We start from the raw sequence: 12,911 nt of genomic DNA, 5'->3' as shown, positions 1-12,911 counted from the left end.
TCTTTTCCTGCTCCCAAGAACAACCAGCAAACAAGGAAGTACAGCCCCAAACTTTTTAATATTTACAAGGAGAAAGACTTCAGAGTGGGTACACAGACAAAATAATAAACAAAATTAAACTAAGCCCAATCAACCTTTACTTACGTATCAGAAATAAAATAACAAAAACTACTTTTTAACTAAACTCCTAAACAAGAAAAAAAACAGGAGAAAACAGGCTTTCAACAAAAAATGGCCACCCATCCCTACAGCTCCCAGGGCTGCAAAAAGCTACAATCCATTAGCTTACTCAGACAAAACAAAGTTACAGAATCAACTACAAGGTGCTGCCGTGTTGGGAACTGGAAAAGAAGAGAGGCCCCTCTGGACTGGTGGCAGCATCTTTATATCCTAGGAGCAGTCATGGACGCACCTACACCTACACAAATCACACTCACCAGCCAATCATAGCACAGTACCTGTTTCTCATCAAACACACCCACACTACAGAGACAGAGAGGAGAGAGGGAGAGAGGAACATGACTCAAAGCAAAGGACCAGCCCAGAAAGACCATGGGTCATAACACACACACACACATACATACATATATATACACACACACACACACACACACACACACACACACATACATACATACATACATACACAACTTATTCAAATTGTTGGAACTTTTATCTCACACAATGCTATTCTGCACTATTTTTACAGTACAAATGTGATGTTTAAACACAGCTGAGTTGGAAATGTTTTAAACAAAGCATTTACATGATGCTTGTATGTCTTTGGTCATTATGTTGTTTTAAGTGACATTATTCAGGAAATGTACTTGGTATCATAATGGATACCACCGGATCCAACTACAGTACTCGATCCAAAAGTACTTGGTTTCATATGGAATAAAAATAGTAGTATCTCCCATCCCTAGGGCGGATGCTTGTTGTCATGTGGGATTGAACCAGAATCCTCTGGTGGAAGGATGCTCTCTCTAATCACTAGACAACCCTGCTGTCTCAAATGTGACGTTTTGGGTGAAACTAGGTGACAGTTTGGGTGAAAATTAGTTTTATAATGTAATTAAAAGAAAAGATATTCATTAAATGTATCAAAAGTATGTTACGGATGAGGTTCAAGCCAGCGAAGTCCAGGTCCCTGGTTATGAAGAGGGAAAAGGTGCCTGACAAGTTGAGCTTTTCCCTCGGAGGTATCCAGATCCCGTCAAGAGCCTGGGCAAGATTTTCATTTGCACTCTGAAGGACACTGCAGCACTCAGGTGACCAGCAGTGAGCTGAAGGCATGGCTGACAGTGGTGGACAACTCAGGGCTGCCAGGGAAGTTCAAGGCCTTTCAAGAAAATAATTACATAAAATGCATAAAACAATTGATACAAAGTGATGATAATCAATGAAGACAATAAAATAATTACATGAATGAGCATATTGTAGTAAAACAGTAGAATTTAAAAAATAGTGTTTGGTTTCCTGTCGCCAGTTTGTTCATTTCTGGAGAGGCAGAGGGAGTCAGATATTGTAGGCAGTTTTGAAGAGGTGGGTTTTGAGTTTATTTTTGAATGTAGGGAGTGAGTCTGAGTTTCTGATGTGTGAAGGGAGGGAGTTCAGAGGGTTGAGGCAGCGATGGCAAAGACTCTGTAGTTACGGTGACCCTGAGGTGCAAAACACAACATTTCACAAAACACAACATTTCACAAAACAACATTTCACAAAACAAATTAACATTTCACAAAACAAATTAACATTTCACAAAACAAATTAACATTTCACAAAAAACAATTGACAAAGCACAACATTTCACAATACAAATTAACATTTCACAAAACACAACATTTCAAAAAACAAATTAACATTTCACAAAACACAACATTTCACAAAACAAATTAACATTTCACAAAACACAGCGGCAAAAGAGAAAACAATTCAACATTTCACAGAAAATGGAAAAGGTAGGTCTTTGTCGTTACTGATTGGATGTATTTGTTGTCACTCAAGGTAACAGGAAGTGGCTAGCTGTGACACCATCAAAATAAAAGTTTGTGTTTAAACCAGAAATAAGTGACACAACAACAATTGACAAAAGACAAAAACATTTCACAATACAAATCAACATTTCACAAAACAACATTTCACAAAACAAATTAACATTTCACAAAACACAACATTTCATAAAAAACATTTCACAAAATAAATTATCATTACACAAAACAAATTAACATTTCACAAAACACAACATTTCACAAAACAAATTAACATAACAAATTAAAGGACCAATATGTAATATATTTACTGTACTAAATCATAAAATGACCATGATATGTCATCAGATATTAAGGAAACATGCTAAGTTGAATATTGGCTTCTCCAACAACAATGCTACGGCCAGTATGTTCTCCTTTGAAATTTCCGTTCCGGAGCAGAACGTCTGTTTTTGTTTTGGTCTGTGTGACTCCCCCTACTGCCCATTTCCACACCCCGGGTTGCCAGATATGAAACAAATTGGCACGCAAACACAGCGTACTGCAGCCATGGAAGCAAGCAAACGAACTGGATCAAGTGAGATGGATTCTACCCGACCGAAAAAGCCTCGTCCTCTTTCGAAAAAGCTCCATGACCAGAGCCGTGGTAAAATACGGGTAAATATTGGAGATGCATTTGAAAGCTAGAGACTGTGAACATATCTTATCCAACATTTACTATTCTGATGCTACGAGCTGCAGCTAATGGAAAATGCTACCGCTAACAAACTTGACTAAACACAAATCAAGTAACATAATCGGAGTATGGAGTTGTATTAAATGTGGCGATTACGGCCAATCAAGCTGGCAGAAGGCAGGACACATGAACCGGACACAGGACGTCGGAACCAGACGCCAAATGCGGACTAAACGACGCGATTACAACCTGCACACACACAGGAAATGAGGAACACCATGGTCTGCTGACAAATGTAAGTCACTATGATACCGTAGTTTCATTCCCTTCTGTACCACCTGTCTGTCGGCGGCTGGCTATGTACCGACAAAGTGAAGCAAATTTGCTAGGCTAGGTTACATACCATAGCTTAGTAAACTGTACCGGAGCCTGACCGGAGTCTCCGGTCTGCCGTGCTGCAGGGGGCCGGGGAACGGGAAGTTCCAGCAGTCAGAGTCCTGTCTTCATGTTACCACTATCTACCATACTGATTAGCTTCACGCTCTTCAATCTATGAAAATGGAAACTGTATCTGTTTTCTTTCTGTTTTCACCTGGCAACCCGCGTGAGCTTCGAGTCTGGGGAGGAGGGGGTGGGGGGGGACAACGCCCTCCAATGTTTTGATTTTGGACTGCAGTACCCATTTTAAACGCTGGGTGTCATTGTTACATATAGGGCCTTTAACATTTCACAAAACACAGCAGCAAAAGAGAAAACATTTCAACATTTCACAGAAAACGGAAAAGGTAGGTCCTTTCTTTGTCGTTACTGATCGGATGTATTTGTTGTCACTCAAGGTAACAGGAAGTGGCGCTAGCTGTGACACCTTCAAAATAAAGGTTTGTGTTGAAACTGGCAATAAGTGACACAACAACAATTGACAATAGACAGCAACATTTCACAAAACAAATTGACATTTCACAAAACATGACAACATTTCACAATATTTCACAAAACAAATTAACATTTCACAAAACACAACAACATTTCTGACAACTCTGACAACAGAAACAGAATAATATGTCAATGACAACACCTGTATTGTGTTATACATTATGTTGAAAACAAAATTTGTGATCACAGACAGTTACATATGAGCGACAGAAAGTTGGCTTTTTAACATTGCTGGCAAAGGTGAGAACCAAGCTATACCCTGCGGAAGTATGGCAGCCATGTTTGTGAAAAAGGTCTATTGTGTACAAACTAGCTCACAGTAGATATTTCACAAAACAATACTACTAATATAATAAGTAGTCTAGTCTGGAGGATAATCTGGATAATCATGTCCAAAAATGATTCAGGCAACAAGGCATTACCAGTTTACCTGTAGTAAGAGGCGGAGCAAAACTGGAATGACAGGAATGTTTCAGCGTCACATTGCTGAAGTGAAACCTGAAAGTAACTCAGAGCGACAGCACTGCTGCAGTCAAGAAAAGTGTCTCTCTTTCTCTCCAAAGAAAAGTAAAACTGGGTTCATCAGGCCTTTCTCAACAATACAGCCGAGTCTTAGACGTAAACAGGTGAGTACAGCAGATAATATTTACTGTTTAAACAGAGAGCAGTGACACATAATTGAGCTGTATCCACATAGGATGTTTCCCTGTGTTCATTATACACTGACAGTTGTCAAATGAAGTTTTCAATGAAGTGCAATTTCACTATATAACTCAAAATTACTTTTGCTAATATTCCAATAATCTAACGTTGATATTTTGTATACAAATATTTAAGAATTATGTAATGAAATGTTGACATTTCACACTTTCACTTTTGGTCTCAGTGTCTAGATATGTCCGCTGCCAGCAGTCTCCTGTCTGAAGAGCAGTTTCTGTGCTCCATCTGTCTGGATGTGTTCACTGATCCAGTCACCATACCATGTGGACACAACTTCTGCAAAAACTGTATCACACAGCACTGGGATATTAATGTCCCGTGCCAGTGTCCTATGTGTAAAAACCTTTTTTACAGAAGACCTGAGCTGCATGTCAATACTTTCATATCTGAGATGGCTGCTCAGTTCAGAAAGTCAGCTCAGATGAAAGCCAGCAGCTGCCCAGACCAAAGATGTGCCAAACCAGGAGAAGTTCCCTGTGACGTCTGCACTGGGACCAAACTGAAGGCCCTGAAGTCCTGCCTGGTGTGTCTGGTCTCCTACTGTGAGACTCACCTGGAGCCTCATCAGAGAATGACGGGTCTGAAAAGACACAAGCTGATCAATCCTGTGGAGAACCTGGAAGGCAGGATGTGTAAGAAGCATGACAGACCGCTGGAGCTGTTCTGCAGGACGGACCAGATGTGTGTTTGTCTGCTCTGCACTGTTTTAGACCATAAGCCACATCAAATTGTTCCTATGGAAGAAGGATATGAAGGAAAGAAGGCTGAGCTGGGGAAGACGGAGGCTGAAATTCAGCAGAAGATCCAGGAGAGACGACTGAAGATTCAGGAGATCAAACACTCAGTAGAGCTCAGCAAGGAAGATGCAGACAGAGAGATAGCAGACAGTGTGCAGGTCTTCACCGCTCTGATGCAGTCTGTGGAGAAAGGCCAGGCTGAGCTCATTGAGACGATCCAAGAGAAGCAGAAAACAACAGAGAAACAGGCTGAAGGCTTCATCAAAGAGCTGGAACAGGAAATCTCTGAGCTGATGAAGAGAACCGCTGAGGTGGAGCAGCTCTCACGCACTGAAGACCACCTCCACCTCCTCCAAAGCTTCCCATCCCTGAACACTCCTCCACACACCAAGGACTGGACAGAGGTCAGTGTCCATCGCTCATCATATGAGGGGACTGTGAGGAGAGCTGTGGCTCAGCTGGAGGAGACTCTCAGGAAAGAGAAGGAGAAACTGCTTGAGGCTGAGCTGAAGAGGGTCCAGCAGTATGCAGTGGCTGTGACTCTGGATCCTGATACAGCACATCCCTATCTCATCCTGTCTGATGATGGGAGACAAGTAAATCATGGTGATGTAGAGAAGAATCTCCCAGACAACCCAGAGAGATTTTCTCCTTGGACCTGTGTCTTAGGAAAGCAGAGCTTCTCTTCAGGAAGATTTTACTACGAGGTTCAGGTTAAAGGGAAGACTTGGTGGGATTTAGGAGTGGCCGCAGGGTCGATCAACAGGAAGGGAGGAATCAGTCCGAGTCCCAAGAATGGCTGCTGGATTGTAGTGATGACAAAAGGAAATAAGTACAGAGTTCCTGCTGACCCTCCTGTCCTCCTCTCTGTGAAATCAAAGCCTCAGAAGGTGGGGGTGTTTGTGGATTATGAGGAGGGTCTGGTCTCCTTTCATGACGTAGATGCTGCAGCTCTTATCTACTCCTTTACTGGCTGCACCTTCACTGAGAAACTCTACCCATTCTTTGGTGTTTATCATAATGATGGTGGTAAAAACTCCGCCCCTCTGATCATCTCTCCTGTCAGTCACACAGATTAGACATCATTAATCATTAGTTTTTCATTAGTCATTAGTCATTAATCATTAGATAGGATTCATTGATATTTAAAATAAAACATTTACAAATTCAAGGGAAATGTATATGTGATCCCTTTTTTTAAGGTAACTTAAGTCATTTTAATGATGAAGAAATGTAATAAAACAACAAAAACAATTAAGAACTTTCTTCTTTGCAAAATATATGTCATAAAAAACAATGTTTTTTAAAGTTAAATACAGTAACAGTTTAGATCCTGGTTAAAATGGTTAATGCTCTTTTCTCATTCATATCCTCTTTCTTTATGTATCCTATTACAATTTACTGCTGCAAAAGATTAATTTCCCCACAGGGATCATTAAACTTTGATCTAATCATTTGTAATATAATAACTCTGCACAATAATGTCATATCGGAAATTAGAAGCATTTGCTAAAATCACTTAAACATGTCTAGGTGATACAGTTTAAATGTGTTATTGTCAGATCATTGTACATATTCTGAGCTTTGTATGTTGACACAATTACTGAAGAACAGTTTATGAATAAGAAGTAATTCTGCAATTTGTTCCTCACATTTAAAGATTGTTTTTTTTTAATGAATAAAAACAAATGGAACACACTTGTATGGTTACATGACTGCTATTTACCAGAATGCTTAAATTATTTAACATTTGACTGATATCAAAGCTTGAAAAATGTTATTGTTCTAAAGGTAATTGGCAGTTAGAGCACAGAAATGAATCTGGTCTATTCCATACTGATGAGACGCCAAATCAGAAGATTAGAAATACAATCAGCTGTTGTCAGCCATTGTCGCCATGAGCTGTGGACCTCCAATATGGCCGCCAGAGGGCAGCATCCACCAGCTGAAAGCCCTCTATAGAATATGATAAGTGATGGTGACAGAAATGTCCTCTGTCAGCAGTCTGCTGTTGAGAGAGCAGTTCCTCTGTTCTTTCTGTCTGGATGGGCTCAACAATTCACACAACTTGTGTAAAACCTGAATCACACACACTGGGAGAGGAGGATCACACTCTGAATGAACGACAAATCAAAGAAGCAACAACACACACACTCACACTGTAATGATGAAGATGTGATGAAGACAGAGTTCAGGTGTGTGCTGCTGTATGAACAGCTGCACAGGAAGACTGACGACAATACAGCAGACTGATGCTGTGATGACAACTGGGAAATGAAAGATGTGAATTAAATTGATCTTGTGCCAAAGGAATGTCACTACAATCATGTCTAAAACTGAATTAGATCAGATTGGGTTTAGTTGAGCTGCAGAAAGTCTGAGGCAAATTCCTTTAATGGTATTTATTTAGCCATGCTTGGTGCCGCGAAAAAGTGTAAAAACACAGAGACAAACGTTTCCACACTACATCATCATCAGTGTCTTCTTTAAAACTGAATTAGGCAACAAGAAAGAAAGCCACCCGCCGCCCCTAATGGGACATTTATTGTCAAACTGGGTGACAATTTGGGCGGCAGTGAGTTTTAAACTATGATTCAAACGAGAGATATGAATTAAATGTATCTTCTGTCAAATGTATGTTATTGTAATCATGATCAAAACTGAATTTGGCAACAAAACATTAGTAATGTAACTGCAGTAAAAGGCGGAGCAACACTGGAAGCAGAGGAGAGTTTCAACGTCACATTGCGGAATAGAAAGTGAAAGTAACTCAGAACGACAACATTGCTGCAGTCGAGAAAAGTCTCTCTGTTTCTCTCCAAAGAAAATAGAACTAGAGGTGAGTACAGCAGATAATATTTACTGTGACAAATAGACACTGTGGACACATAGCAACAACTAAATAGGCACAAATATACTATAGTTAGACCCATAATCTTCATAATTATCATTACTATCAGCATTAACATCATTATCATTGTAACCATAATAAATAATATCAGCTCCTTCATTATTACTAATACTTAAAGGCAGACTGAGCAGGATTTTCCCCCTTGAAATAGCATAACCTCATCCAAAAATGATCCGACTCAATCATGACTTCTGGCCCATTGGTAGTGTGAGACAGTGTGTGTGTCTGCAGAGAGCCTGCTGCCTTCTGCCTGGATTTTATTATTTCTGAATGTTTGGGACGTTTCTGGGTGTCGACCTTTTGGCAGTGGGTGTGTCCGCCTGCAACCAAAACCACTGCTGAATCCTTTTATATCTAAAATTTATATCTAAAAAATGTGGTATGCAGGCATCTTGGACTTGCCTTTACTTTGTTTGAAAGTAGATGAAGAATCTGTCAAAAACTGGCCATGATGCAGCTATATTTTTAAGTTTTTATTGAATTTAATCCCACTTAAATATTTGTTTAAACTATTAGTATTCAATAATTATGTATAACAATGTTGTTATTTCACACTTTCACTTTAGGTCTCGGTGTCTAGATATGTCCGCTGCCAGCAGTCTCCTATCTGAAGAGCAGTTTCTGTGCTCCATCTGTCTGGATGTGTTCACTGATCCAGTCGCCATACCATGTGGACACAACTTCTGCAAAAACTGCATCACACAGCACTGGGATATTAGTGTCCAGTGCCAGTGTCCCATGTGTAAAGAGGTTTTCAACACAAGACCTCTGCTGCGGGTCAATACTTTAATATCCGAGATGGCTGCTCAGTTCAGAAAGTCAGCTCAGATGAAAGCCAGCAGCTGCTCAGACCAACGATGTGCCAAACCAGGAGAAGTTCCCTGTGACGTCTGCACTGGGACCAAACTGAAGGCCCTGAAGTCCTGCCTGGTGTGTCTGGCCTCCTACTGTGAGACTCACCTGGAGCCTCATCAGAGAATGACGGGCCTGAAAAGACACAAGCTGATCGATCCTGTGGAGGACCTGGAAGGCAGGATGTGTAAGAAGCATGACAGACCGCTGGAGCTGTTCTGCAAGACGGACCAGATGTGTGTTTGTCAGTTCTGCACTGAGTCAGACCACAAGTCACATCACTTTGTCCCTCTGAAGGAAGGATATGAAGGAAAGAAGGCTGAGCTGGGGAAGACGGAGGCTGAAATTCAGCAGAAGATCCAGGAGAGACGACTGAAGATTCAGGAAATCAAACACTCAGTAGAGCTCAGCAAGGAAGATGCAGACAGAGAGATAGCAGACAGTGTGCGGGTCTTCACCGCTCTGATGCAGTCTGTGGAGAGAGGCCAGGCTGAGCTCATTGAGACGATCCAAGAGAAGCAGAAAACAACAGAGAAACAGGCTGAAGGCTTCATCAAAGAGCTGGAACAGGAAATCTCTGAGCTGATGAAGAGAACCGCTGAGGTGGAGCAGCTCTCACACACTGAAGACCACCTCCACCTCCTCCAAAGCTTCCCATCCCTGAACACTCCTCCACACACCAAGGACTGGACAGAGGTCAGTGTCCATCGCTCATCATGTGGGGGGACTGTGAGGAGAGCTGTGGCTCAGCTGGAGGAGACTCTCAGGAAAGAGAAGGAGAAGCTGAGTGTTGATGTTGAGCTGAAGAGCGTCCAGCAGTCTGCAGTGGATGTGACTCTGGATCCTGATACAGCACATCCCATTCTCATCCTGTCTGATGATGGGAAACAAGTAAATCGTGGTGATGTAAGGAAGAATCTCCCAGACAACCCAGAGAGATTTTCTGTGTATGCCATTGTCTTAGGAAAGCAGAGCTTCTCTTCAGGAAGATTTTACTACGAGGTTCAGGTTAAAGGGAAGACTGACTGGGGTTTAGGAGTGGCCAAAGGGTCGATCAACAGGAAGAAAAGAATCACAATGAGTCTCAAGAAAGGCTACTGGACTGTATGGCTGAGTAATGGAAATGAGTACACAGCTCTTGCTGACCCTGCTGTCCTCCTCTCTCTGAAATCGAAGCCTCAGAAGGTGGGGGTGTTTGTGGATTATGAGGAGGGTCTGGTCTCCTTTCATGACGTAGATGCTGCAGCTCTGATCTACTCCTTTACTGGCTGCAGCTTCACTGAGAAACTCTACCCATTCTTTGGTCTTTATCGTAATAATGGTGGTGAAACCTCCGGCCCTCTGATCATCTCTCCTGTCAATCACACAGATTAGACAAATCATTAGTTTTTCTCAGATAGGATTAATTGATATTTAAGATAAGACATTTATATATTCAAGGGAAGTATATATGTTTTCCTACTTTTTAGGTAACCTAAGTCATTTTAATGTTGGAGAATTGTAGTAAAACAACAAAAACGTTCTATTTCTTGGCAAAATGAATGTCTTGTCATAAAGAAACAATGTTAAAGTTAAATACGGTAAACTTTTGACTACAGATTCTGGTTAAAATGGTTAATGCTCTTTTCTCATTTATATCCTTTTTTATGTATCCTATTACAATTTACTGCTGCAAAAGATTAATTTCGCCACAGGGATCATTAAAGTTTAATCTAACCTATTCTAATCTAATAACTCTGCACAGTAATGTCATATCGGAAATCAGAAGCGTTTGCTAAAATCAATTAAACATGTCTAGGTGATCAATTAAAAATCATGTCATTATTGTCAGATCATTGTACATATTCTGAAAATTTTATTCTGACACAATTACTGAAGAGCAGTTTATGAATAAGAAGTAATTCTGCAATTTGTTTCTCACATTTAAAGATTTTTTTTGAATGAATAAAAACAAATGGAACACACTTGTATGGTCACATGGCTGCTATTTACCAGAATGCTTAAATTATTTAACATTTGACTGATATCAAAACTTGAAAAATGTTATTGTTCTAAAGGTAATTGGCAGTTAGAGCACAGAAATGAATCTGGTCTATTCCACACTGATGAGACGCCAAATCAGAAGATTAGAAATACAATCAGCTGTTGTCAGCCATTGTTGCCATGAGCTGTGGACCTCCAATATGGCCGCCAGAGGGCAGCATCCACCAGCTGAAAGCCCTCTATAGAATATGATAAGTGATGGTGACAGAAATGTCCTCTGTCAGCAGTCTGCTGTTGAGAGAGCAGTTCCTCTGTTCTTTCTGTCTGGATGGGCTCAACAATTCACACAACTTGTGTAAAACCTGAATCACACACACTGGGAGAGGAGGATCACACTCTGAATGAACGACAAATCAAAGAAGCAACAACACACACTCACACTGTAATGATGAAGATGTGATGAAGACAGAGTTCAGGTGTGTGCTGCTGTATGAACAGCTGCACAGGAAGACTGACGACAATACAGCAGACTGATGCTGTGATGACAACTGGGAAATTGTGAATTAAATTGATCTTGTGCCAAAGGAATGTCACTAAAACTGACTCAGATCAGATTGGGTTTAGTTGAGCTGCAGAAAGTCTGAGGCAAAATCCTTTAATGGTATTTATTTAGCCATGCTTGGTGCCGCAAAAAAGTGTAAAAACATAGAGACAAACGTTTCCATACTACATCATCATCAGTGTCTTCTTTAAAACTGAATTAGGCAACAAGAAAGAAAGCCGCCTCTAATGGGACATTTAGTGTCAAACTGGGTGACAATTTGACAGTGAGTTTTAAACTCTAATTTAAACGAATGATATGAATTAAACGTATCTTCTGTCAAAAGTATGTTACTGTAATCATGATCAAAATTGATTGTGCACCAAAACATCCTACTAATCTAACTGCATTCAAAGGCGGAGTGATGGAAACAGAGGGCTTGTGTGCCGCCAGCGAGACGCGTTACGCAAGTTCTATGTGAAAACACTCCTGCAGACCTGTAGGCTACTTTCACTACACACTAACATTTGGAGCCAAGTGGTTTGAGAAAAGTCAGCCACACTCGAACACTGTGACATTTGTAGAATAAAGTGGACACTGTACAGTTCACCTTTCATTGTAACTGCACACGTTCTATGTCAAAACACTCCTGCAGACCTGGACTTTCACTCTCTGCACCCTGGGTCATAGCAGGTCAAAATCAGACAGATTAAGCCACTGTCACCACTCATGTTTGTAAATGAATGCATGAAATGAATTGTAAATGAAGCAGTTGGGCTGTGTGGCCAAGCTCTTAGCAGCTACTTGAGCTAGAGGGGTGTGTCTGCATGTGTTTAGGTGGAGTCATTGATTTGGTAATTGGACATGTAAATGTTCATGAATGTATAAATACCTGCCTTTGCCTAGCTGTGATTAAATAGAATACTCTGCTAAAATCACCCAACTTCTACTTTGTGATTCTAGAATTTACCCACATTTTCAAGTTAATATGGAGGAATGAACTAAAAACAAGCATGATATAGCCTACAGCCCTACATCATATTAACTGGAGTAGCACAGTATGTAGCAGTAGAGCCGTACTGTATGATGACTGCAACAAGTTGCTCTTCTACCTCATCTTATAAATTAAAACTATATTTTGAGGCAATGTGAACCAACCACAAACCTGAAAGACACTTCTTTGTATTGCATACTATGCCTTGAAATTAATTCAGTCCCCTTCACTTCTTTCATATTGTATTGTCTATAGACAGATAAGAATTGTTGTAATCATTTAGTTGAAAGTTACCTTTCATTGTAACAGCACAAGTTCTACACACTAACATCCTGATGGACCAAGACACATCTACCCTTCTTTTGCACTTTGCAACTTTGCTACTACTAAGTATTAGTATAAGAAACCAGTACAATAAAAATTTTACAATGTGAAAAAGACTTGACTTGAGACTATTGTGTGTGTTTCGAATGTGGGTCTTAGATACTTTATTCTACAAATGTCACAGTGTTCGAGTATGGCTGACTTTGAGGGCCTGCCATGATTTTTCTTAAACAGCTTGGACCTAAATGTTAG

At 40.5% G+C, this 12,911-nt stretch overlaps 2 protein-coding genes across 3 annotated transcripts; both read left to right on the top strand.

Moving 5' to 3' along the window:
• Window positions 1-4,124: 4,124 nt before the first annotated feature.
• LOC139661598 (E3 ubiquitin-protein ligase TRIM21-like) lies at window positions 4,125-10,691 on the top strand. 2 transcript variants are annotated; one of them, XM_071540089.1, is made up of 2 exons: window positions 4,125-4,223; window positions 8,532-10,691. In XM_071540089.1, exon 2 carries the CDS (start codon window positions 8,548-8,550, stop codon window positions 10,189-10,191), a length of 1,644 nt encoding a protein of 547 aa, XP_071396190.1. In that variant the 5' UTR covers window positions 4,125-4,223; window positions 8,532-8,547; the 3' UTR covers window positions 10,192-10,691. The 2 variants fall into 2 exon arrangements, with proteins under 2 accessions (XP_071396190.1, XP_071396191.1); XM_071540090.1 differs by lacking the exon at window positions 4,125-4,223 and adding an exon at window positions 7,826-7,893.
• LOC139661599 (E3 ubiquitin-protein ligase TRIM39-like) lies at window positions 4,493-6,594 on the top strand. The gene has a single exon (XM_071540091.1). It carries the CDS (start codon window positions 4,493-4,495, stop codon window positions 6,131-6,133), a length of 1,641 nt encoding a protein of 546 aa, XP_071396192.1. The 3' UTR covers window positions 6,134-6,594.
• Window positions 10,692-12,911: the final 2,220 nt, after the last annotated feature.

The sequence above is a fragment of the Centroberyx affinis genome, unplaced genomic scaffold, assembly GCF_046629955.1.
Source record: "Centroberyx affinis isolate AG114_WGS23_722 - 3 ecotype Tasmania unplaced genomic scaffold, CSIRO-AGI_Caff_v1 ptg003561l_1, whole genome shotgun sequence".
Classification (NCBI taxonomy): Eukaryota; Metazoa; Chordata; class Actinopteri; order Beryciformes; family Berycidae; genus Centroberyx; species Centroberyx affinis.
Note: the sequence above shows the minus strand (reverse complement) of the source record. Positions and strands in the feature narration are given on the sequence as shown.

Coding starts and splice junctions, on each gene's coding strand:
- LOC139661599 (XM_071540091.1), top strand. CDS start 4,493: ATGTCCGCTGCCAGCAGTCTCCTGTCTGAAGAGCAGTTTCTGTGCTCC.
- LOC139661598 (XM_071540089.1), top strand. CDS start 8,548: ATGTCCGCTGCCAGCAGTCTCCTATCTGAAGAGCAGTTTCTGTGCTCC.